At 47.5% G+C, this 24,201-nt stretch overlaps 2 protein-coding genes across 5 annotated transcripts in view; one reads left to right on the top strand and one right to left on the bottom strand.

Moving 5' to 3' along the window:
* Positions 1-14,194, top strand: part of DERL1 (derlin 1) — a 113,513-nt gene extending 99,319 nt beyond the window's left edge. The window contains exon 9 of one of the 2 annotated variants that reach the window (XM_059995141.1): positions 13,747-14,194. In XM_059995141.1, the coding sequence (XP_059851124.1) occupies positions 13,747-13,764 (18 nt within the window). In that variant the 3' untranslated portion in view covers positions 13,765-14,194. Of the gene's footprint in view, positions 1-10,356; positions 10,423-13,746 lie in introns of those variants that run through there. The other variant, XM_059995139.1, reaches the window with a different exon arrangement.
* ZHX2 (zinc fingers and homeoboxes 2) overlaps positions 1-24,201 on the bottom strand; it is a 172,037-nt gene that overhangs the window by 36,566 nt on the left and 111,270 nt on the right. The window lies entirely within an intron of this gene.

The following is a 24,201-nucleotide window of genomic DNA, read 5'->3' as shown; positions in this document are numbered from 1 at the left end:
CCACTGTGATGAATGATAAAGCAGAAATTAGTGTTGTAGAAAGAGTACGACAAAGGCAAGTTTAACTTGATCCCATGGAGGACTGTAGATCCCAGCCAGGACAACCGGGAAATAGTCTCTGTGTGCATCTGCCTGGGTTTCATATCGCAAATCTATCACATTGTAGCATCTTTACACCCTCTCTTTCTCTGAGCAGTAATCTTGTGAAAAAAAAAAAAAGCAACAAGATTAAGACATATTTTGAAGCAAAGTGGCTTCATTATTTTTGCAGTTAGTTCCTGTTGCTATCATCTTCTTCAAGGCAAAGCATCCTTTTTCTGGGTAGAAAGAATCATAACAGCCACCACCACATACAGGCCCACACACCCACAAACACAGAAAGCCGGGGCTGGGGGAGGAGTGATGTGTTTCTGAAAGCAGGAAAAAAAAATCTCCCTGAGACAGAAAGAAAAAGGAATCAATTCTGGTTTTACGTGTCACATAAATAAATAAGGTGCTCTCAAATGTTTAAGACGGGCCCACTCTGATTTACAATCCATCATATTCTGCTATCAAAACATTTAGAGAGGCTGAGAGACTGCAGGGATTTATCATATCGACAATTCCCTGTGTAACCTTTTCCTTTTGCTCCTGCGGGTGATGTGCACACACTTCATCTTCTCGGAGCTGGGAGAGAAGTGAGATTTTTCTGTTCCCCAGGCATGGATCAGGGCGAGACAGGGCTTTTCAGCAGATGCTTAGATTCTGTCAGATCCCCTTCTCCATTCTAGCCCCCACCCCTCCCTCCAGCCCTCCAGCCCCTCCTTTGCATCCCCAAACCCACAGCTTTCTCTTGAACCCCTTTCATCTCTACCTCGAAGAGACTTCCCTTCATCTCAAAGCCTGGGATAAAGGCTGAAGGTTTACTCGTATTCTCTGATAGAATGTCCTCCACAAAGCCATTCATCCAAGCCAGTTAAATCCCAGACAAAAGTCTCACAGATTTAAGCCACATCCAGGGGTTGTATTTCTGCATCTCTTTGCATGGGGCCCAGGGTACCGCAGGCTGAATCATGGGCCTCAAAGATAACCAGGTCCTAACCCCTAGGTCCTGTGGATGTAACCTTATATGGCAAAAGGAACTTTGATGATGTGATTAAATTAAGGATAGTGAGATGGAGAGATTATCCTAGATTATCCGAGGGGACCCTAAATATAACCACACGTGTCCTGATAGAGGGAAGCAGAGGGAAATTTGACTACAGATGAGGAGAGGGCGATGTGAGGATGGACGCAGAGATTGGAGTGATGCACTGTGAAGATGGGAGAAGGCACCACAGGCCAAGGAATGCAGGCAGCCACTGGGAACTGAAAAGGGCAAGGAGCCGGCGGAAGAATCTAGCCTTGCCAGCACCTTGACTTGAGTCTTGTGGATCTGACTGTTGATTCTTGACCTCTACAGCTTTCAGAGAACAAATCTGCGCTGTTTTGAGCCAACACCTTTGTGGTCATTTGTTACAGCAGCCATAGGACACCCTACGGTGGGCCAGCTGAGTGAGGATTGCAGCCTGTGACTCTCCTGTCACTCCACACGTCCTCTTTGGTGAGCTGCTTCCTGCTCCTAGGCAGAAGCTGGAGGCCCCAGTTCCACCAGCCCTGGAGAAGTAGGCTGCTGTCTCTTGGGATCGAGTAACGAGCTGGAGACCACAGCCCTGTTGGACTCGGATCCACAAGGCCAGGATCTGCTGCCTTCAGTTTCCACAAAATTGCCACAGTTACAGGATGATTCCCTCTGCTCCAGATTCTAAGATGATATTCTTTAGGGAAACACACGTGAGCGTGCACAGATTCACACCAGCACGGCCTGTTTGCTCTCCCTGCAAATCAGGTTCCAGATTCACCTTCCTCCCTCACCTTCCATGGCCACCACCCTGGCCTAGGTCGCCATCACCTCTCATCTGGGCCCCTGTGATCGCCTCCTGCCTGGTCTCCCAGCTTCCCATTCATGCCCCACCCTCCCCAACTCACTAATCCTCCAGAAAGGTCCTTTAAAGTCATAAGTCACATCTGCTTCCATATCCTGACGCTCAGACTACACCCCCGGTGATTACACGAGAAGCTTGGGGTGGGGACCAAGCTTCGGTGTGTTTCAAAGCTCCCAGGTGATGCTGATGCAACCGCTCGAAGGGAGTGACGACGCAATGCACATTTGACCTACGCCCTCAGCTGTACCCCCGTGTTCAGAACACCTTTCTCTTGGAGGTGGCGTTCGTTACCTTGCGTGTGTCAAAGCCGAACTGTCTTTAAGGTGCCCTGATCCCTATCTTCCTTCTCACTTCCCAGGGCTGTGGGGAGGGTCACAGGAGATGACGGGCACACAGGGGCCTACCTGCCTTCTCCCCTCCCCCTCCCCTCTTCCTCTCTGTCTCCTTTCTTTCCCCCTTCCCTTGCCCATCCCCCTCCCTCGTCCTTCCTTCTCGCTGTTAAAGGTCATGTAAGGGATGTGGTAGGTCACTCCGTGGTGGCACCTTCCTCTCTGGGCCCAAAGCACAAACTTCAGCCCCTCCCATGCAGCCAGCAGTGCGCAGCTCCTGCAGAAATACTGTTGGCTCCCGGGGGTGCAGACACAGAGCCCCCTGCACAGCTGCACCCTAACACAACTAAACAGCTTCGGCCAGGCAGGGTGGAAGCTAGTATTCTTGGACAACTATGGGCCACAGACCACAAACTTGAATCCAGGCTTGTCCAGCCCCACTTATTTCACAAATGAGGAAACGGAGGCTTAGAGAGGTATCAGTGCCCTGGAACGGTACATGGACCAGGGGGTTTTGGACAAGTGGCCTCTGGTGGCCATGGGCAAGGCCTGCCCCACCTGGACCTGGAACAGCTCTCAGACCAGGGAGGGCTCCCATGATAACACCGAGGACCAGCCTTGGGTTGAAAGGGAGAGGATTCTGTTTGGCTTTGCCGACACGATGTCTTGGTTGAATAGACCAAGGACTGGCTGGGGGGGTGGAGGTAGGAGTGGGTGTGCCGGCCACCCACTCCCATTCCCTCTCCAGCCCTCAAGTCTGGTCGTGTCCTGAGTTTCCCCACTCCCAACACGTTGGGGACTCACAAGGAAAATGGGAAGGCAGGGTCTCTTTTGGGATCACCTTCACCATGGGGGCAAAATTCTTACCAAATCAGTCTCGTGTGAAAGGGCCCGAGAAAAGAATGATTTTTTTTTTCTTTACAATTTAAGCTTGAGAAGGAACCTGTAGGGGTTCCCTACTCTTCCAGCATCCCCCTTTCACATTTTCTGAGCAATTTTGCAAACTGCTGCTCTTTGGTAGAAAATTACTCGTCTGCGTGTTCCTCTTTGCCAACAGCCCTCCCCATCTCCACATCAATAATAATAACAGTAACGATGCTGACGGCAGTGAGCGCCCCTCAGGTCTGGAACGTGCGTTACAGTTCACAGAACGTTTTTACGTACATCGTCATATAGGAGCTCTTAATCCTCAGGAGGCAGAGCAGGAAATATTATAGCCTCTATTTTCCCATAAGGCCCCTGAGGCTGAGAGGAGGTTTCCTTCCGTGATGTCTCAGAACCTTCTTTACACCAGCTCTCTACTGTCACCTTCCTGCTGTACAAATAGGAGGTACAGCACTGAGCTGGCCTGCTGAATTGATGTCCGAACCCAAGCCTGATCCTTCGCTTGCCTTTGTGGTTTCTTTTTTTGGTGGGATACAATATTAATTAATTATAACCAACCACGTGGCCTCCATAGCTTCCTATATAGTTAGGTCTTTATTGGCAATTGATGTACTCTATAGATCAGTGTGAAAAAGACTGTGAGTTATGGATATATAAGGATAGGAAACAAAATAATACTTAGTGGATTTTTTTTTCAGACATGAGGGGCCTGTCTTTGTGATTTTTGTCCTTTTCCAGAGGCATTTCCAGCCGACGGTCATAAGGCTCCAACATGCTATGACCCTGGGTATGGGAGCTTGGTCACAATATTAAAAAAATATACGCTGATGAATATCAAGGAGCAAAACCCTATACACGAATGAGAAATGGGGTTACTTCTTGGCTGACTGAATGGGTCGGAATGGTCACTGAGCATTGGTTGATGAAATATCAGCAGGCCCACAAGGGAAGAAATAAAAAGATTAGTACGTCAGTGTCATGAGTGGTATTAGAAAGAAACACGTTATAATATCATCTTGTTCGACGGAGCATTTCAGAGGGAAAAGGATATCTCCTTTTTCTCATTTGTATCATGGGGATACTAACTGCAAGTATTCCTCAGAAGGTTGTTGTGAGAATCAAACAATATGACCCATTGAAGAAAAGCACAGTACAACTTGGTATATGGAAAGTATTCAATGTAAATATTCTAACCAATCAGAGAATAAAAACAGTAATAGCAACAACAATAACAATAGGACGTCCTATTCTCTTTTCTGCAAACCCAACTTGTTCCAAAGCCAAGATGGTCACCTGGCTTCCACAGTTTTCTGCCTGCAGGGGCACCAGTCTCTCTGCCACCTGGGCTGGTGACACAAAGTCATCTCGGCTACTCCCTCTGGTGCCATTATTCCTTTGTGTGCCCAGGGCGTGCTACCTTAGCTCACGAGTGTCTCTCCTTCCATCTGAATCCGAGCTCTATCATTTGCTTGTAATATTGTACATGTTTCCACACCAGTCCAAACCATCATCACACCTTGTCCGGACTGCCGAAATGGAATGGCTTTCCTTCTGTCCACGGTCTCCACTGTTCCAATCTGCCTTGTGCCTGCTGCCAGGCACATCTCCCCCAGTCTCTGACTTTCCTCCATCTCTTACGTCAGTAACGACCAGTCATGGCTCCCGCTCTCCAATGAATCCCATTCCAACTTGTCTGATGAGCTTTCAGTCTCTCAAGACATGATTCCAAGGCTCTTACCAAAACTCACACACTTTTCTCCCTGAAACCTCTGCCCCCAGCAGGCTCTTTGCATCTCCCCCCATCCCCCCGCCAAATATATTTTGATGACTTATCAGCCAGGCCTCTAGTCTAGGCATTTCGGAGTGAGCCAACAGCCCAGTTTCCCCTGATAAGCCAATATTCTCAAAAGCAAAGCTGCCTGGCTTTGAACAACCCATTAGCCTGAAGTTCCTTTGTTCACTTAACAGATACTTGAATACCCACTATGTGCCAGGTTCTGTCCTGGGGGCTGGAGATAGGGGAGGCGGGTGAGCGAAGCTTAGAGCTGTTCATGTAGAGTATAATCTAGCAGAGGTGACAGAAAGTTACAGAAGCAGTGATAATGCAAGAGTGCCCTATATAAATAGGTGGCATGAGGTGTTAGGAGAGAGGTGTGGGGAGTTGGGAGAGGTACGCAGGAGCCTCACTGGACTTTATCCCGAGGGTGACGGAAAGCTAGTGAACGGGGAGGAGGGAGAAGATGTGTGATGTGTGGTGTCGACTGACGTGCGTTTCAGAAAGCACCAAGCTTAATCCCTCCATGCCTGGCGCTTCCACAGCTTGCCTCCAGCCCTCCTTCTGGATCCCTATGCGTCTGATTCCTAACACAATGTAATCGGCCAATGCATTGAGTTTACACGATTCATCTATTTGTTCACTATGTCACTATGTCCCAGGTGCTGCATTAGGTTGTGACGCTACAAAGGCGGACAAAAATAAGAAGCCCTGTGGTAGGCTGAGTAATGGCCCTCCCAAAGATGTCCAGGTCCCAATCCCTGGAACTTGTGACTGTTACCTCATATGTAAAAAAGAACACTGAAGATGTGATTAAGTTAGGCCCGGCCTCATATATCCAGACAAAACTACAATTCGAAATGATACGTGCAGTTCATAGCAGCATTGTTTACAATAGCCAAGACATGGAAACAACCTAAATGTCCATTGACAGATGAATGGATAAAGAAGATGTGATATATGTATATATACAATGGAATACTACTCAGCCTTAAAAAAGAATGAAATTAATGCCATTTGCAACTACATGGATGGACGTAGAGATTATCATACTAAGAGAAGTCAGAAAGAGAAAGACAAATACCATACGATATCATATATATGTGGAATCTAAAATATGACACAAAAGAACTTCTCTACGAAACAGAAACAGATTCACGGACATAGAGGACAGACTCGTGGTTGCCGAGGAGAAGAAGAGGTGGGGGAGGGATGGATTGGGAGTTTGGGATTAATAGATGCAAACTATTATATAGTGAATGGATAAACAATAACAACAACAACAAAAGTTAAGGCCCATCCTGGATTATCTGGGTGGGCCCTAAATGCCATCCTAAGTGTCTTTATAAGACGGAGATAGAGAGAGATAGGAGACACAGCCTTTAATTAAAAAATCACACAAATGAATAGCTAATGACAAACTGACAGCAGCTGGACAGCCTGACTTTGTAAGGGAAGACGCTTCTTCAGGGCAGGGGCTCTCCACCCTGTCTCTGCGCTGGCGTCAGCAGAGGGGCTCTTAAGTACCCTGACCCTCAGGCCACACCAGCTGAGCCAGACTCCCTGGGGGTGGCCGCAGCAAATTACGTTCCCATCGGCAGAGCACGAGGGTTCCCTTTTCTCCACATCTTTGCCGACACTTGTCATCCCTTGTCTTTTTGATAATGGCCATCCTGACAGGTGTGAGGTGGGATCTCCTGGTGGTTTTGATTTGCATTTCCCTGATGTTTAGTGATGTTGAACACCTTTTATATGCCTACTGGCCACCTGTATGTCTTCTTTGGAAAAAGGTCTATTCAGGTCCTCTGCCCATTTTTTTTTTTTTTTTTTTTTTTTGCGTTACGCGGGCCTCTCACTGTTGTGGCCTCTCCCGTTGCGGAGCACAGGCTCCGGACGCGCAGGCTCAGCGGCCATGGCTCATGGGCCCAACCGCTCCGCGGCATGTGGAATTCTCCCGGACCGGGGCACGAACCCGTGTCCCCTGCGTTGGCAGGCGGACTCTCAACCACTGCACCACCAGGGAAGCCCCCTCTACCCATTTTTTAATCGGGTTTTTTTCTTTTAATGGTCAATTGTATGAGTTCTTTGTATTTTAGATATTAATCCCTTATCAGATATATCATCTGCAAATATCTTCTCCCATTCAGTAGTTTCCTTTTTGTTTGGTTGACAGTTTCCTTCACTGTGCAAAAGCTTTTTTCTTTTTTAAACATCTTTATTGGAGTATAATTGCTTTACAATGTGTTAGTTTCTGCCGTATAACAAAGTGAATCAGCTATGCATATACATATATCCCCATATCCCCTCCCTCTTCTGTCTCCCTCCCACCCTCCCTATCCCACCCCTCTAGGTGGTCACAAAGCACCGAGCTGATCTCCCTGTGCTATGCGGCTGCTTCCCACTAGCTATCTATTTTACATTTGGTAGTGTATATACATCCATGCCACTCTCTCACTTTGCCCCAGCTTACCCTTCCCCCTCCCCGTGTCCTCAAGTCCATTCTCTACGTCTGCGTCTTTACTCCTGTCCTGCCCCTAGGTTAATCAGAACCATTTTTTTTTAGATTCCATATATATGTGTTAGCATACGGTATTTGTTTTTCTCTTTCTGACTTACTTCATTCTGTATGCCAGACTCTAGGTCCATCCACCTCATTATAAATAACTCAATTTCATTTCTTTTTATGGCTGAGTAATATTCCATTGTGTATATGTGCCACATCTTCTTTATCCATTTGTCTGTTGATGGCCACTTAGGTTGCTTCCGTGTCCTGGCTATTGTAAATAGAGCTGCAATGAATATTGTGGTGCATGTCTCTTTTTGAATTATGGTTTTCTTAGGGTATATGCCCAGTAGTGGGATTGCTGGGTCATATGGTAGTTCTATTTTTAGTTTTTTAAGGAACCTCCATACTGTACTCCATAGTGGCTGTATCGATTTACATTCTCACCAACAGTGCAAGAGGGTTCCCTTTTCTCCACACCCTCTCCAGCATTTATTGTTTGTAGATTTTTTGATGATGGCCATCTGACCGGTGTGAGGTGATACCTCATTGTGGTTTTGATTTGCATTTCTCTAATGATTAATGATATTGAGCATTCTTTCATGTGTTTCTTGGCCATCTGCATGTCTTCTTTGGAGAAATGTCTATTTAGGTGTTCCGCCCATTTTTGGGTTGGGTTGTTTGTTTTCTTGACATTGAGCTGCATGAGCTGCTTGTATATTTTGGAGATTAATCCTTTGTCATTTGCTTTGTTTGCAAATATTTTCCATTCTGAGGGTTGTCTTTTCGTCTTGTTTATGGTTTCCTTTGCTGTGCAAAAGCTTTTAAGTTTCATTAGGTCCCATTTGTTTATTTTTGTTTTTATTTCCATTTCTCTAGGAGGTGGGTCAAAAAGGATCTTGCTGTAATTTATGTCATAGAATGTTCTGTCTATGTTTTCCCAAGAGTTTTATAGTGTCTGGCCTTACGTTTAGTTCTTGAATCCATTTTGAGTTTATTTTTGTGTGTGGTGTTAGGAAGTGTCCTAATTTCATTCTTTTACATGTGGCTGTCCAGTTTTCCCAACACTACTTATTGAAGAGGCTGTCTTGTGCAAAAGCTTTTTAGGTTAATGTAGTCCCACATATTTATTTTTGCTTTTGTTTCCCTTGCCTGAGGAGACAGACCCAAAAATCTTTTGCTGAGATTGATGTCAAAGAACATACTGCCTATGTTTTCTTCTAGAAAATTTATGGTTTCAGTCTTACATTTAGGTCTTTAATCCATGTTGAGTTTATTTTTGTATATGGTGTGAGAAAGTAGTCCAGTTTGATTCTTTTGCATGTAGCTGTCCAGTTTTCCCAACACCATTTACTGAAGAGGCTGTCTTTTCCCCAGTGTATATTTTTGCCTCCTTTATTGTAGATTAATTGACCATATAAGGGTGGGCTTATTTCTGGGCTCTCTTTATTGATCTATGTGTCTGTTTTTGTGCCAGTACCATACTCTTTTGATTACTGTAGCTTTGTAAGCATAGTTTGAAATCAGGGAGCATCGTACCTCCAGCTTTGTTCTTCTTTCTCAATATTGCATTGGCTATTCAGGGTCTTCTGTGTTTCCATATAAATTTTAGGATTATTTGGTCTAATTCTGTCCCCTGTATTTTTCTTAATAGCAGGATGTCACTGACTCAATTTCAAAGGAGGACAAGAGGCCTGTTAATGCTGCTGTATTGTTAGCAGCATAAGTAACTGCAGCAATAACTAACAGAGACCCTCAACTACCTCACTGCTTAGGATCGGGACCCACAGGGTATAGGGCATTTTAGATCTCCTGCTCTCTCTGTCTGGGCCACTTGCTGTTCATTGATTATTTGACTGGTTCTTGCATTCAGTCATGCATGCATTTATTCATTTAATAAAATATGTGTTGCAAGCCTAATATATGCCAGTACTGTTCTAGGCACGGGGAATACTGTCACCTGGAGCTTATCCTTTGATGGCCTAGGTTATGACCCTAGAGACAGAGAGAGACACTGGAAATGAGATGGCATGAGGTGAGGCTTTGGCCCCAGTCTATCTCTGCTCATCACCTGTTCTGGGTTGATTTTAATCTCCCCCGCCCCACCAAATATATGTTGAAGTCCTAACCCCAAGTACCTCAGACTGTGAGTGTACTTGGAAACAGGGTCTTTATAGAAGTAATCAAGCAAAGATGAGGTCATTAGGGTGGGCCCCTCTTCAGTATGACTGGTGTTTTTTATAAAAAGGAGAAGTTTGGATGCAGAGACAGACTTGCACAGAGGGAAGTCAATGTGAAGAGACACAGGGAGAAGATGGCCATCGACAAGCTAAGTAGCGCCTGAGGTCACCAGAAGCTAGGAGATAGGTCTGGAACGGACCCTTCCCTAGTGCCTTAGGGGGAGCATGACTTCTGGTTTCCATCACTGGGAGACAATAAGTTTCTGTTGTTTTAAGCCACCCTGTTTGTGGTACTTTGTTAATGCCAGCCGTAGGAAACTAGTACGCCACCCAAAGCAGGGATCTTTTCTTTCCAGGCAACCAGGGCCTGGAGACCAGGTGGTGAATGCTGACCTGGCTGCTTTGGCTAAATTTGAAAACCTGGACCCACCTTTCACTAGGAAAGAGCACAGTGACTTGGACGGGAAATGCCTCACTTTCAGCAAAACTGGTGTGTGAACACTTGGCATTTACACTTGAGAGAAATTGAGGGGTTGTTGTGTTGTCAATAGGAATCTGCCAGAGAGCATACCCAGGGGGCATTCACAGGTAGGGGTCACTCGAAAATTCTGGTTTGCACACAACCCTTTGAGCGGCCAGCTGCCCTGAAAGGCATGCTCTCTGGGCTCCATCTTCACCTGTGACCAGTGACGTTGGTCTTGCCTTTTGGTTCTGCTCTCAGGTGCCACCATCAGCTTCTGAGATTTTCCTTGTGGGGCAAGCAGACAGGTAGGTGTGGTGATTTTGTGGCAGATACTGTGGCAGATTAAAGATGGCCACACATTCTTTGACATTTCTCCTATTGATATGTGGGGTTCATGTCCCTGTCCCTGCCCCCTTGAACTGAGGCTGCTCTGTGGCTGCTTTGCCCAACAGAATGTGGTAGAAGTGACACTATGACAGTCCTGAACCAAGACCTTTAAGAGGACATGCAGTTTCTGCTTCCTTCCTCTTGGAGCTCTGGGCCACCATGTAGGAAGTCTGACTACCCTGAGGCTGCCATGCTGTGAGGAAACCCAAGCTACCCACGTGGAGAGAGAGATGCTCAGCCAGTCCCCACTGTTCCAGCCCCAACATTTCAAGTCATCTCAGCCAGACAGCATGGAGTAGAGATGAGTCATAACTGCTACACTGTCTGAACTTCTCACTCACAGAATTGTGAGATACAACAGATTTCTGTTTGAGAAACTCCTAAGTTTTGGTGTGGTTTCTAGGCAGCAGTAGTTAACCAGAATAGAGGCAGACCCAAGATATCAACCAAGAGTGTGAGAAGATGCTCTGCATCTGGACTTTGAGACCAGCAAGTAATTTTCAGAATGAATGACACCGAGGAAGGCCTTAGAGGTTGAGGCAGGGTCCACACCTGATGGGTCACCTGGCTGGCTCCATCATTAGGATGATAGACACAAGCTCACCTGCCCACTCTGCAGCCCCCATCAGCCCCCGGGGCAGATAGAAAATGTGACTAGAAGACAAGAGAATCTCTTTCTATTACACAACATTGCTACTAATAGCTCTGCGCTGGCCACTGTGCTAGGAGCTTCATGTGTTATTGCTATACTTCACAAAATCTTGAAAGTAGGTGTTTTACTAATATGGAAACTGCAGTTCAGATGCCTATGAAGAGCTCAGAAGAACATGCTCTAGGACCAGAGCTAGTCCAAGGCAGGGCTAGCGTTCAAACCCAGGCTCCAAGGCTTGGCTTTTGGAAGGAACCCAAGGGAGTCCAAATTGGGGTGACCTGACACAGGAAAGGTAGGGGGAGGGGAGAGGGAACAGGAGGAAGGCCTTCAAAACAAACACAACAGAGTCCAGTTATTCAGAGGTACCCCTTGAAACGACTGCCACATCATCCGTTTGGCCAACACAGAAGGTTCCTGCCACCAACCTAGAAATCTCAAGTCGCCTCTCAGAGTTCTGAGGGAGCAATGACTGTGAAAAAGCTCTGCAAAGAGTCTTCTGTAGGACTGAGAGTCTGACGCTGTATAAGCCCTAACATCTGCTGATTTGGTAAGTGGATATATTTAGTGGTGGAACAGTTTTTCTCCCAGTTTCATAACACTTAAAAAAAAAAAACCTGCTTGTCCTATTTTTTTTTTCTTTTCTCCTTTTCTTTCTTTCTTCTTTTTTTTTTTTTTTCATGAACTCGCGAGGGATGTTGCCATTCTTTCCATAGCAACACACTAGGATACTGACTCTGCTTTGCTGGGAGAAGTCTAAGCCGGCCCTGGGAGGAGCAGAAGAAAATGCCGGGCTGGGGTGGGGAATAAATTGCTAAAACTCCAGTATCCGAAATGAAGGCAGAAAAAGCCTTGAGGTGTTTTGGTCCCAAGAGCTGCAGGTGTCATTCCAGCTTCCGCTCCTGTCCGGTACTGAGGCGGTGCCTGCACGTACGGGGCAGGTCCTGAAGCCCTAGCGTATTTGTTCCCAAAGGATCGTGATTCTGACAGTTGTATCGTTCTCTCCAAAGTGCTACCTTTCTTCAGTGCTTTCTGGATCCTTCTGATGATGGTAGGGAGGCAGCTTCAACTAGGTGACAACCTGTCTTCAACACTTTTTGATAACATCAACTTGTCTCTCCTTTTTAAAGGAAGGTAGACCTGGACATTTGGGGAGGGAATGGGAAAACCAGCCCAAGTCGAGGGCACGTAGTTCCCACTTTCACACACACCATCTCCTTTCATCCCCACGATGGCCCCGTGGAGGGAACATTCTTATCCCCATTTCCTTGAGGAAACTGGATCTGAAGCCGAGAATCTGAAGCTGTCACGCCTAAGGAAGGGCTCTGCAGGTACAGAGCTGGATGCAAACATTGCTGTCATGTGTTGCCATTTGGTATTGTCCGCTGTGTCTGCATGGAGCTCGGCCACCTTGGCCTGAAGGCAGAAAAGCCAGCACCTCCTATCAAGGGTGATAAGGGTTAGCAGACCCACTCTGCCCTTGTTCTTTCCAACATGACATTCTACCTCTCATTTCTATTCTCCAAGAGGCTGCTGCGGTGAGTGGAAGAGCACGTAGGAGGACGAGTGCCTGGGAGTCATTAAAAAATAATACTTTTGAAGAATATATAACCATGTAGGAACATACTCATAATATGTTAAGTAAAAAATGAAGCTACATAATGTACTGTATGATGCCATTTACCTGACATCTGGAAGAGGCAAAATTAGAGAAAAAGCAGTGGTTTCCAGGGGCTGGGGTGGGGGCTGACTCCAAGGGGCACGAGAGAATTTGGGGGGTGATAGAAATGTTCTATGTCTTGATTATCGTGATGATTACTCAACCACATGGGTTTATCAGAACTCATAGAATTGTTCACTAAAAAGTGAATCTAATTGTATGCAAATTATACCTTGATTTTATTTTTGGGTTTTTTTTTGTCCATATACTATGGCTTGTGGGGTCTCAGTTCCCCGACCAGGGATTGAACCCACTCCCCCTCAGCTAAGAAAGCGTGGAGTCCTAACCGCTGGACCGCTGGGGAATTCCCTTATGCCTTGATTTTAAGAAAGACCAAAAAAAGGGCTTCCCTGGTGGCGCAGTGGTTAAGAATCCGCCTGCCAATGCAGGGGACATGGGTTCGAGCCCTGGTCCGGAAAGATCCCACACGCCGTGGAACAACTAAGCCCGTGTGCCACAACTACTGAGCCTGAGCTCTAGAACCCATGAGCCACAACTACTGAAGCCCGCGCGCCTACAGTCCATGCTCCGCAACAAGAGAAGCCACCGCAGTGAGAAGCCCTCACACTGCAACGAAGAGTAGCCCCCGCTCGCCGCAACTAGAGAAAGCCCGCGCACAGCAACAAAGACCCAACACAGCCAAAAATAAATAAATAAAATAAATACATAAAAAAAATTTGCAGCTACATATTAGTATATACAAGAGAACTCCAATTTTGTGTCAACACACACAAACATTTGTAAAAACGTGCAGATGATGTTAACACTGGCTATCTATGGGCTGAGGAATTATTCATGATTTTTATTTTCTGCTTTATATTTTTTCAACAATTTCTATAATATCCTAGACTGTTACCTTTAGAATCAGAAGAGTGGTTTTCTTTTGTTTTAGGAGAGAAAACACGGCTGAAACAGTTTTGGAGTCAAGCTCCATTTCTTAGAAGCTGTCTGACTTCAAGCAAGCAGGGCCATAACCTCTGAGCCCAGTCTTCTCATCTGTAAAATGGGATAACACCACTCACCTCTGAGGGTTGTCACTATGATTAAATGAGATAACAGTTGTAGAAGTACTTTATAAATTGGAAGATGCAGCTCGACTAGTAATCACTGCCATCCTCTCATCTTCGAGAACTTCTTTGATTTCCTAATCCAGTGGTTTTCAAGCATGATGTCATTACACATTTATCCTAGTAAGAGCTTGAAGCTAGCACATGACTTATTTAAAAAAAAAAAAGGAGTACCTAGTACGTAGTGAGTACTTAATAAATACATGTGGAATGAATAAATGGCATGCTGTCCTCCATGTTGTACCAGAAAAAACAGTGAACCATGCCCTCGTTCATACACTGCAGTGGAGCACATCTTCAGAACCGTTGATCGTATACTGTGTACTGATCATGAATCCAGCACATTGCTACATCTCATGGCACTTTTAGGACATTTAAGAGGTATACCCCAAGAAGCTAAGCATCTAAGTAGAAGCAAAGGAGTAATAGATGATAAGGAGAAGAGCTTGGTGAAGGGGCGATTAGCACACAGGGCCGTGGTGGTGGGGAGGAGATTTTTCCTGGCCAGGTGGGACCACAGCTGAGCCTTGAAGTTTCAGCAGGAAAGAATGGATGTTACAAAACGAGGTGGAAAGATGTGCCAGATGGGAGAACAGTCTGGGCCAGGGGTTGACTATGATCTACCTCTTGCTCTTGTAAATAAAGCTTTACGGGGACACAGACAGCCAGGCCCATGTTTGCTTTTACTCTTCCACGGAGGAGTTGAGTAGTTGCAACAGAGACCCTCTGGTCTGCACAGCCTAGAGTATTTACTATCTGCCCCTTGACAGAAAAGGTTGGCTGACCTCTGGTCTGGGCCAAGACACAGAGGCCTGAACAAACCGTGGAGTCTGCTGAGGACCAGGTGAGAAGGGAGCTGGGTGTAACAGAGGAAGTGGGGTGGGAGGCAAGGAAAAGATGGGACAGGTAAGGTGCCGAGGGTAGTGGGGGTAGTGAGGAGGTAAATGCCTGGACTGAAGTTCTTGTTTCCACGGAAGCAAAACAGCACTGCTGAATTTGCCGGGGAAGAAGAGGTTCTGGGGACCTGGACCAGCCGACAGCTGGTCTTGGAGGGGCCTGGTGGTGATGACCCTACAGCTAGGACCGCAAGAGAGAGTGGCCTGCAGGTTCTGCCATCCTGCACGGGGGCTGGGAGAGGCGCCTCTGTCGGAACAGTGAGGCTGAGGGGGATGTGAAGGCGGGGCCCTCCCTACTGGCACCCACCCACACCCCAGGTGGCTTCGGCTCTTTCACAAACTCTGATGCCATCCTCTGAGCCTGGGGGTGTTGGAGAGGGAAGAGCCTGCTTCTATAAGAACAGCGAGGGCTGTCAGGGGATAAAAGGCATTGGTCAGACTCCAGCTTTGTTCTTTCCTCTCTCGTTCATTCATTTTAAATGCCTTGAATGAAATTACTCCCTCAGTCTCCAGTTCAGCTCCCCTGTTCTTGAGTTAACTCCCATCCTCCTATCTCTCCATGAAAACTGCACTCAGAGTAAATGATTTCTTAAGGGCTACACCCAGGCATCATGCTAGGTTCTACTTTTGTCCTCAGGGCCTGTCGCAGGGCCTGGTATGCGTGGCTAGCTAATAAAAATGTTGGCTGAACCACTGAAACGACAAAGGTGGGCAGGACACAGTTTCTGTTTTGGGAACTGTGTCACTCCTGTGTCTCAGTTGCCTCATTTGTAAAATGGGGATGATAAGGGCATTTACGTCATATGATTGTGAGGATTAAATTTGTTTAACAAGAGTCACTTAGAACAGTGCCTGAGTCAAGGCAAGAGCTCAGTAGAATACCACAAAGCTACAGTAATCAAAACAGTTTGGTACTGGCACGAAAACAGACACATAGATCAATGGAACAGAATAGAGAGCCCAGAAATAAACCCACGCACCTATGGTCAAATAATCTACAACAAAGGAGGAAAGAATATAGAGTGGAGAAAAGACAGTCTCTTCAATAAGTGGTGCTGGGAAAACTGGACAGCTACATGTAAAAGAATGAGATTAGAACATTTTCCAACACCACCTACAAAAATAAACTCAAAATAGATTTAAGACCTAAATGTAAGACTGAAAACCTTAAAACCCCTAGAAGAAAATATAGGTGGAACACTCTTTGGTGTAAATCGTAGCAATATTTTTTTGGATCTGTCTCCTAAAGCAAAGGAAACAAAAGCAAAAATAAACAAATGGGACTAATTAAACTTAAAAGCTTTTGCACAGCAAAGGAAACCATCGGCAAAACGAAAAGACAGCCTAGCCTACTGAATAGGAGAGAATATTTGCAAATGATATGGCCAATAAGGGGTTAATATCCAAAACATAATATATAAACAACTCATACAACTCAACACCCAAAAAGCCCAACAACCAGATTAAAAAATGGGCAGAAGGCCTGAATAGACATTTTTCCAAGGAAGACATACAGATGGCCAACGGGCACATGAAAAGATGCTCCACATCGTTAATCATCAGAGAAATGCAAATTAAAACTACAGTGAGGGGCTTCCCTGGTGGCCCAGTGGTTGAGAGTCCGCCTGCAGATGCAGGGGACACGGGTTCGTGCCCTGGTCCGGGAAGATCCCACATGCTGCAGAGCGGCTGGGCCCGTGAGCCATGGCTGCTGAGCCTGCGCGTCTGGAGCCTGTGCTCCACAACGGGAGATGCCGCAACAGTGAGAGGCCCGCATACCGCAAAAAAAAAAAACAAAGAAAAAAACAACTACAGTGAGATACCACCTCACACCTGTCAGAATGGCTGTTATCACCAAAAAGAACACAAATAACAAATGTTGGCGAGGATGTGGAGAAAAGGGAACTCTCACATGCTGATGGTGGGAACATAAATCGGTGCAGCCACTGTGGAAAAGAGTATGGAGGTTTCTCAAAAAAAATTAAAAATAGGGGTTTAAGAGGTACAAATAAGCTACAAGTATATATTGTACAACATGGGGAACATAGCCAATATTTTATAATAACTATAAATGGAGTATAAACTTTAAAAATTGTGAATCACTATATTGTACACCTGTAACATAATTTTTTTTAAAGATTTTTTTTTGATGTGGACCGTTTTTAAAGTCTTTTATTGAACTTGTTACAACATTGCTTCTGTTTTATGTTTTGGTTTTTTGGCCGTGAGGCATTTGGGATCTTAGCTCCCTGACCAGGGATTGAACATGCACCCCCTGCATTGGAAGGCGAAGTTTTAACCACTAGACTGCCAGGGAAGTCCCTAATTTATATAGTATTGTACAGCAACTATACTTCAGTTAAGAAAACCAGAACTACTGCATTACCTAGCAGTTCCACTCCTGGGTATATATCTGAAAAAAAAAAAAAAAAAAGAAACCGAAACACAATTTGAAAAGATACATGCACCCCAATGTTCATAGCAGCACTATTTACAATAGCCAAGATATGGAAGCAACTTAAGTGTCCATCAACAGATGAGTGGATAAAGAAGATGTGGTATATATACACAATGGAATACTACACAGCCATAAAAAATGAAAGTTTGCCATTTGCAACAGCATGGATGGACTTGGAAGATACTATGCTTGGGGAAATAAGTCAGACAGAGAAAGACAAATACTGTATGATATCACGTATATGTGGAGTCTAAAAAATACAACAAATTAGTAAATATAACAAAACGGAAGCAGACTCACAGATACAGAGAACAAACTAGTGGCTACCAGTGGGGAGAGGGAAGGGGGGAGAACAAGATGGAAGCAAAGGATTAAGAGTTACAAACTATTATGTATAAAATAAATAAGCTATAAGGATATATAATGCAAAACAAGGAATATAGCCAAGATTTAAAAATTGTGAATCACTATGTTTTACACCTGAAACTCATATAACATTATACATCAACTATAACTCAATTAAAAAAAAGAGAGGTTAGTAGATGTTAACCATTTTTTGGTTATGTTTTATTATTACAACCCGAAAGGGCCCAGACAAGAGGAGCAAAATCCTGAGGGTTATGAAAGGTTAAAAAAAAAAAAGGTGGAATCATTTCCATTGGAATCATTTCCAAGGGTTTCCGGGGATCCAGAAAGGCTTCAGAGTAGAGGCGTGGTCTACAGTGCCTTGAGAATGGAGTGTTTGGGAAGAATCCTAATGGCTTTACTAGATAGACACTTAACTGTAATTGATTACTGATGTCTGCTCTGGGCAAGGAAAAGTATAATGGTGGTGTGTGTGCCTCCTTGGCTTATATTGTTTGTTTTAGGATTCAGACATGTTAGGGCACATTTTGAATTCTGGCAGTACAGACCCACCAATAATTTTTTGAATTCTAAGGCCTAAGAGTTGTCTGGGAGGTAATGTATCCTTAGGGAAGGCAGGAACACTGCCTGAGTCATCAGAAGGAAATGCAATTGCGACTGCAGCCTGGTGCCTGATCTTCATCAGATCATCCTTTGGCCCAGACCCCAAGGATCCATGCCTAACTCTGAGAGGAGGGGACAAGTCAAAACTGACAGAGCTGTTGAGAGGAAAACTCTGCGCGAAGCAGCGCTGCCAGGGCCCCGTGACGGAATGTAACACCTGGGGTGGGGGATAGATTCTCCTTGTCACAGCAGAGTCCACCATGGGGGTGGGGACACTGTGGGGACACTGACACTGTCAGACGCCGGGGAGTCTCACAAGGGCAAGAACTGCAGGCCCAACTCTGGCAGAAACAGGAGACGCATTCATGGTGGCTCCTTAAAGACTCTCTACCACGTCCCCCGAGGACCCCCAGGAATAGTTAGGGGGCTGGAGATGGTCAGGGCCTGGAGCCCCACCGCAATGGGAGGGGACAAAGCCTCATGCATAGTGACCTATATGTGAGCCCAAGGCTGGGAGCCCTGAGAAACACAGGTCACTGGGTTAGACTGCCCCGAGGGGATGAGTGCTCGGAGTGCCCAGAGGAGGGAGGTGCTCATTGCCTGGGGCGAGGGCAGAGGTGCTGGAAAGCTTCACAGAGACCAGGGTGGAGCCAGGTGAAGGTGTGGGTGGGGACCTGGAAGAGGAAGGGCATCCTGGACCAGGGAAGATGCATGAGCCAAAGTTCAGAGGCACGAAAGGAAGGCTGGGGCCGGGAATGGTGCGGGTTTGAGTGGATGGGGGTCAGGAGACGAGCCCTGGGAGGGGACGCTGGAGGGGCTGGAAGTGGGGAAGGCAGATCAGGGGTGTGAACATGAACAGCAAGACTCTGCCTTGGTCTTTGTTGCATTTCCTGTTCCTAAGGACAGCAGCTAGCCCAGAGGGAAAGCTCCATGAGAAAGACTTAAATGAGAGGATGGATGGATGGAAGGAAGAAATCAGGATTGGGGGGAGGGTAGAAGCTCCTCTTCGTTTTATTGAGAGCAAAATGGGAAGGAAACCCTGGTTGGACTGTTAAAGGAAAGGAAACCTGACAAGCAAGATTATGAGCAAATACAGCAAAGAAGAAGGGTGTGTGCGCAGGTGCGTACATAAAGCAAAAGCGTAAGAGACAGGTTGTGTTCTCAGCCCCGAGCCTCAAAAAAGTACCTGTAGGTTTAAAAGAAAAGAAAAAGAAAGGCAACGGAGCCCCTCTGCACTGGATTGAAGTGAAGAGCACAAAGCAAAGGGATGATTAGAGCCTTCCCAGGATGCAATGCAACTTCCTTCAGGCGCCAAGGGGGAAGGACCCCTCTTAACCTGGTCCCCGGTGCTCCCTTCTCAGCCTCCGCGGCTCAAAGGGACGCGGCAGGAGGATGCGCAGGCCAGGTAACCCTGCCCAGCGGGGCCGCGGCCGCGCATGAGCCTCCTCTCCTTGTTCTCGCCTCGTTGTCTGTCTTTGGAGCCTTGCTGAGAAGGAGGAAAACGGGGCCAAAGCTGAGATGAAAGCGCCTGTAATCTCATAAAAGAGCCAGGCGGAGGCTCTGAAAGGCACAGAGGAGCCAGCACCTGCCATTTGCACTTCAAGGCAGGCAGTTTGAAACCCACCAAGGCAAGAGGCCTGACTGTCCTTCCCCACCAGAACCCGGGCTTGGGCACGCTATGGCCCTGGGTACCAGAGCGTGCTGGTTGGTCAGCTGAATATCCCATGGGCTGCAGGAGGTAGAGGAGGAGAGGCAGGTAAACCACCAAAGCCCCCGGCTTGAAAGCTGCATTTAGGAGAGCTGGAGACTTCAAAATCCATCACCTCCTTTCCTTGCCGGACACAGTATTTATCACTTTCGTCGGCCCTCAGGCCACTGTACAGTGGGGAGAAGGACCTGCTATCACAAACGAACCCTCTCCCAAGGCCATCACAAATGAGGCTCCGTCAGAACGGAGAGAAGAATGAGTCTACTTTAGGTGGCACACGAACGGAGCCTTTTCTGCTTCTCTTTGCTCTCCCGAGAAATTCTGCAACCCTGCTAGAACCCGAGGCCTGCACGGGGTCTCGTTAACCACCCATAACTGGAAGAGGGAATGTCTTCTCAGAGCACAAAGCCAAGGAAGCAAAGGCAGAAAGAGATGGATGATTTTCCAGATGAAATCGCCACATGATCAGTACAGGACTCGTGACAAATTTCTCGCAAAGTCATCTTCTATTTTCCATGAGCAATCTAGAAGGAGGACTTGGGGAAACCTACGAGACTGAAGAGAACACGTTGTCCTTTCCAGCTGTGAATCGCCGTGATGGTGGGAGAGGCCACGGGAGGCAAGGTGAGGTGGGAAGAAGGCTGAGTTCGGGGGCATGCACCCTCACAGCGTGACTCAACTGTGTTCAGGGTGCTGGGCTCTTGGTTATCCGTTGCAACTCTGGGAAGGCATCCACGTGGAGAGAGCCTCTGAAGGGGAGTTGGAAGACCTGAATGCTCCGCCTGGTCCCATTCCTAACAGGTGTCATTTCACTACCTGGGGATTTAACGGGGTGAGCTCTCGAATTCAGCTCCAGCCCTCCAGGGTTCTGAGATGCCAACGGCTGTTCCAAGAAAGGTGAAGAAGCAGCATCCCGGAGAGTCAGCAGGAAGTAGGGGGAGAGGGTGCCCGGAAGATGCGCAGTCATGGCTGCAAGGAACCGGTTGTGACAGACCCAGCCCAGAGTTAGGTTTAGGGAAAGCAAAGAAGAAAGCAAGATGCTCCCCCTTGGGAATAACGTTAAACTATCTGCTGCAGGAATCATCATGAAGACAGAGATATGCCTCCCCAAAGCAGCTTCTCTGGGAATAACTGAATTGCAGACTCTGAACATCAGAAAAATCCAAGAGAGATGAAAAACCTTGGGTAACAGCACAATAGGGAGAAAAACACTTCTCCAGGAGCTGCCTGAAGTGTCTGAATTGACCTGTATTAGGGAGTAGAGGTCTGCCACTGCAAGAAAGGAAATTGGTTGCAAGTTTTAATTAGCTGGGGTTTTGATAAGAGGTGGATCTTGGAAGCGGTAAAATGCCAAGTGATGGGCCTGAAAGGGCAGGTGAACCAGAGACAGGGTGGGCACTTTGCTCCGGCAGCAGCATATAATGAGCTTGAAAGTAGGCCAGGGCTGAACCGGGGCCCGCAGGCGTGGCTGAGAAATAACCAGTGGGGCCCTTGTGCCTGTCAGTCGTAGACAAATGCCATCTGCTCCAGCTGCTGCCCACTCTGCCCCATTCTCTCTCCACTTTACCACTGGTGGTTACGGCGACCTGGCTGGTGGGACCAAAGTGCCTTGAGTGCCCTTCTGTTCCTCTGGCTTAGCAGATGCTGCCATCTTGGCCAGGGCAGCCTGGCAGAGAGCCGGCTGCCAGGATCAGACAGCAGGGAGAGAGCAGGCACTCTCCAGTGCTCCTTGCTGGCTTGCCTCCTTCCTTCCACAGCCTTCCCTGAGCACCTCCAAGGCATCAAGGACTGTGTTAAGTGCTTTGACTGTGACAACAAGCAATCTTTTCTCCCTGGGTTCAAGGAGGTGGCAGATAAGAGGACAGGCAGAGATGCAACAGCAGCTAAGTTCTGTGAATGGGAAACAGAAAGGACCATAGAGGATAGAGTGGGGGGTGTGGGGTGGAGATTAGGAAAGGCTTGCCCCGGGAGCCAGGTGAGCTCACTAAGGCCATAGTTACAGAGGATGGATTCACCCATGGACTTGGTGGCGCTTGGTGGGCTCTATGCACCTATCCTTCCTTCCTATCAATCGTTCATAGTGTCAAAACCTTTCTTTTGTCGTAAGAGTGAACCAGGTAAGGAGGTGACTGGCTCAGGAAAGAGCCACGCGTGACTTTAAGCACGTGCTCTGTGGTCCGTGAGCAAGTGCAAGCCGGAAGGGCCACCACGTTCAGGCTCCACTGCAGATGCTGCCCCGACTTCTCAGTTAGTCTCCTCAATCCCCTGAGCTCAGGCTTGCTCAGGACACAGCACCTCAGCCTTTGCTCTCTGCCTGTTCCCATCATGAGGGGCAGGATGAGAACAACACAACTGCTGGAGAACTTCCTCAGCCGCCTGATTCCTGGGAGTCTAACACCTGCTGATAGGTCTTCCGGGCTCAGCTAAGGCCGTGGTACCTGAGGATGAATTCTTTCCCTCAAAACACACCTAGCTCCAAGGCAGACAGGCTCCTAAAGGCATGATCTTTGTGTGTGTGTGCAGGGCGGGGGCACGGAGGCTACCGGGGAACATAGTAGTCAGGCTTTGGGGATGGGCAGAACTGGGTTCCAATCTAGGTTTCTGCTGTGCAGACATTCGTACGTGAATGTTCACAGCAGCACTATTCATAACCATCAACGGTGGAAATGTCCATCAACCGATGCCTGATAAGCAAAATACAGTCTATCCCTACGACGGGGTCTTACTTGGCAAAAGAAGGCATGAAGGGGTGACACATGCTACAAGTACAGGCCCTGAAAACATGATTCTAAGTGAAATAAACCAGTCACAAAAGACCACATACTGTATGACTCCATTTGTATGAAATGTCCAGGATGGGCAAATCTATAGCGATGGAAAGCAGACTCGTAGCTGTCAAGAGCCTAGGGGGCTGAAGGCCTGGGGGAGGGGGGGAATTGGGAAGCGACTGCAAATGGGCATGGGGTTTCTTTGTGGGGTGATGGAAGATGCTGGACAATTGTGTTGAGGGTTGCACAACTCTGGACTATAATAAAACCTGCTGGATGGTACCCTTCAGTGGGTGAATGACGTGGTATGTGAATTTTATCTCAGTAAGGCTGGTATATTTACATTGCTTCTTGGCTCCCACTAGACTAAGGTTGACGAGGGCAAAGACCCCTTTCTTTCACCGTCTTCTGAGGACCTGGCACATGGTTGATGTTTTCATATTTGCTAATGAATGAACACGTGGCCTTGGGCACCCCCTTAGGTTCTTTAAGCCTCAGTTGCCGCATCTGCCAAGCGGAGATAAGAATGTCTCTTGTGGGCTTCCCGGTGGCGCCGTGGTTAAGAATCTGCCTGCCAAAGCAGGGGACGCGGGTTCGAGCCCTGGTCCGGGAAGATCCCACATGCTGCAGAGCAACTAAGCCCGTGTGCCACAACTACTGAGCCTGCGCTCTAGAGCCCCTGAGCCACAACTACAAAGCCCTTGTGCCACAACTACTAGCCCGCGTGCCACAACTACTGAGCCCGCGTGCCTAGAGCCCGTGCTCCGCAACAAGAGAAGCCACCGCAATGAGAAGCCCGCACACTGCAATGAAGAGTAGCCCCCGCTCGCTGCAACTAGAGAAAGCTCACGTGCAGCAACGGAGACCTAACACAGCCAATAAGTAAAAAAAAAAAAAAAAAAAAAAGATTGCCTCCTGCAAAGGGCTGCTGATTAGGAGACGGGGCACTAGAGGCCGTTGGCAGGTCTGGGGCACACAGGGGTGCTGATTAAAGGTTGGTCCCTGGATGTGTGGTTCAGCGCCACTGACTCGGCTCCATAGGGGGGTCCCTCCCACTGGGAATGCTATTTCTTAGCCACCCACCTCCCTCCCGTCACTCATCCGTTCTTAGAGCCCAGTGTCCACGGCCACGCTGTCACACAGAGCGGCCCGCATGAAGCCGGGTGTCAGGTCGTTAGAGGCTGCCCCGTGCGAGCACCCCGGCCAGCAGGGGCTGGTGAACACATCAGACTGTATTTGCTGTCTGTCTGGAGAGGCCTCTGACAGCCTCTCCCAGACTGTGTCTGTCACTGCCGGTCAGGGCGGACGCCAGCTAGCGGCACACGCTGCTGAAAAGGCACAGTATTTTCAAAACAGCTGCGTGAGGGTCAAGGCTACGAGTGCGAGAAGCCACGCCGCCATCCTTACGAATCCGTTTTGCAGAAAACATGAAAAGGAACTTCCAGGCCCCCAGATGCCTGGAACTCTGCGTCCCACTCCCA

Source organism: Delphinus delphis, chromosome 17 (assembly GCF_949987515.2).
Source record: "Delphinus delphis chromosome 17, mDelDel1.2, whole genome shotgun sequence".
Taxonomy (NCBI): domain Eukaryota; kingdom Metazoa; phylum Chordata; class Mammalia; order Artiodactyla; family Delphinidae; genus Delphinus; species Delphinus delphis.
Note: the sequence above shows the minus strand (reverse complement) of the source record. Positions and strands in the feature narration are given on the sequence as shown.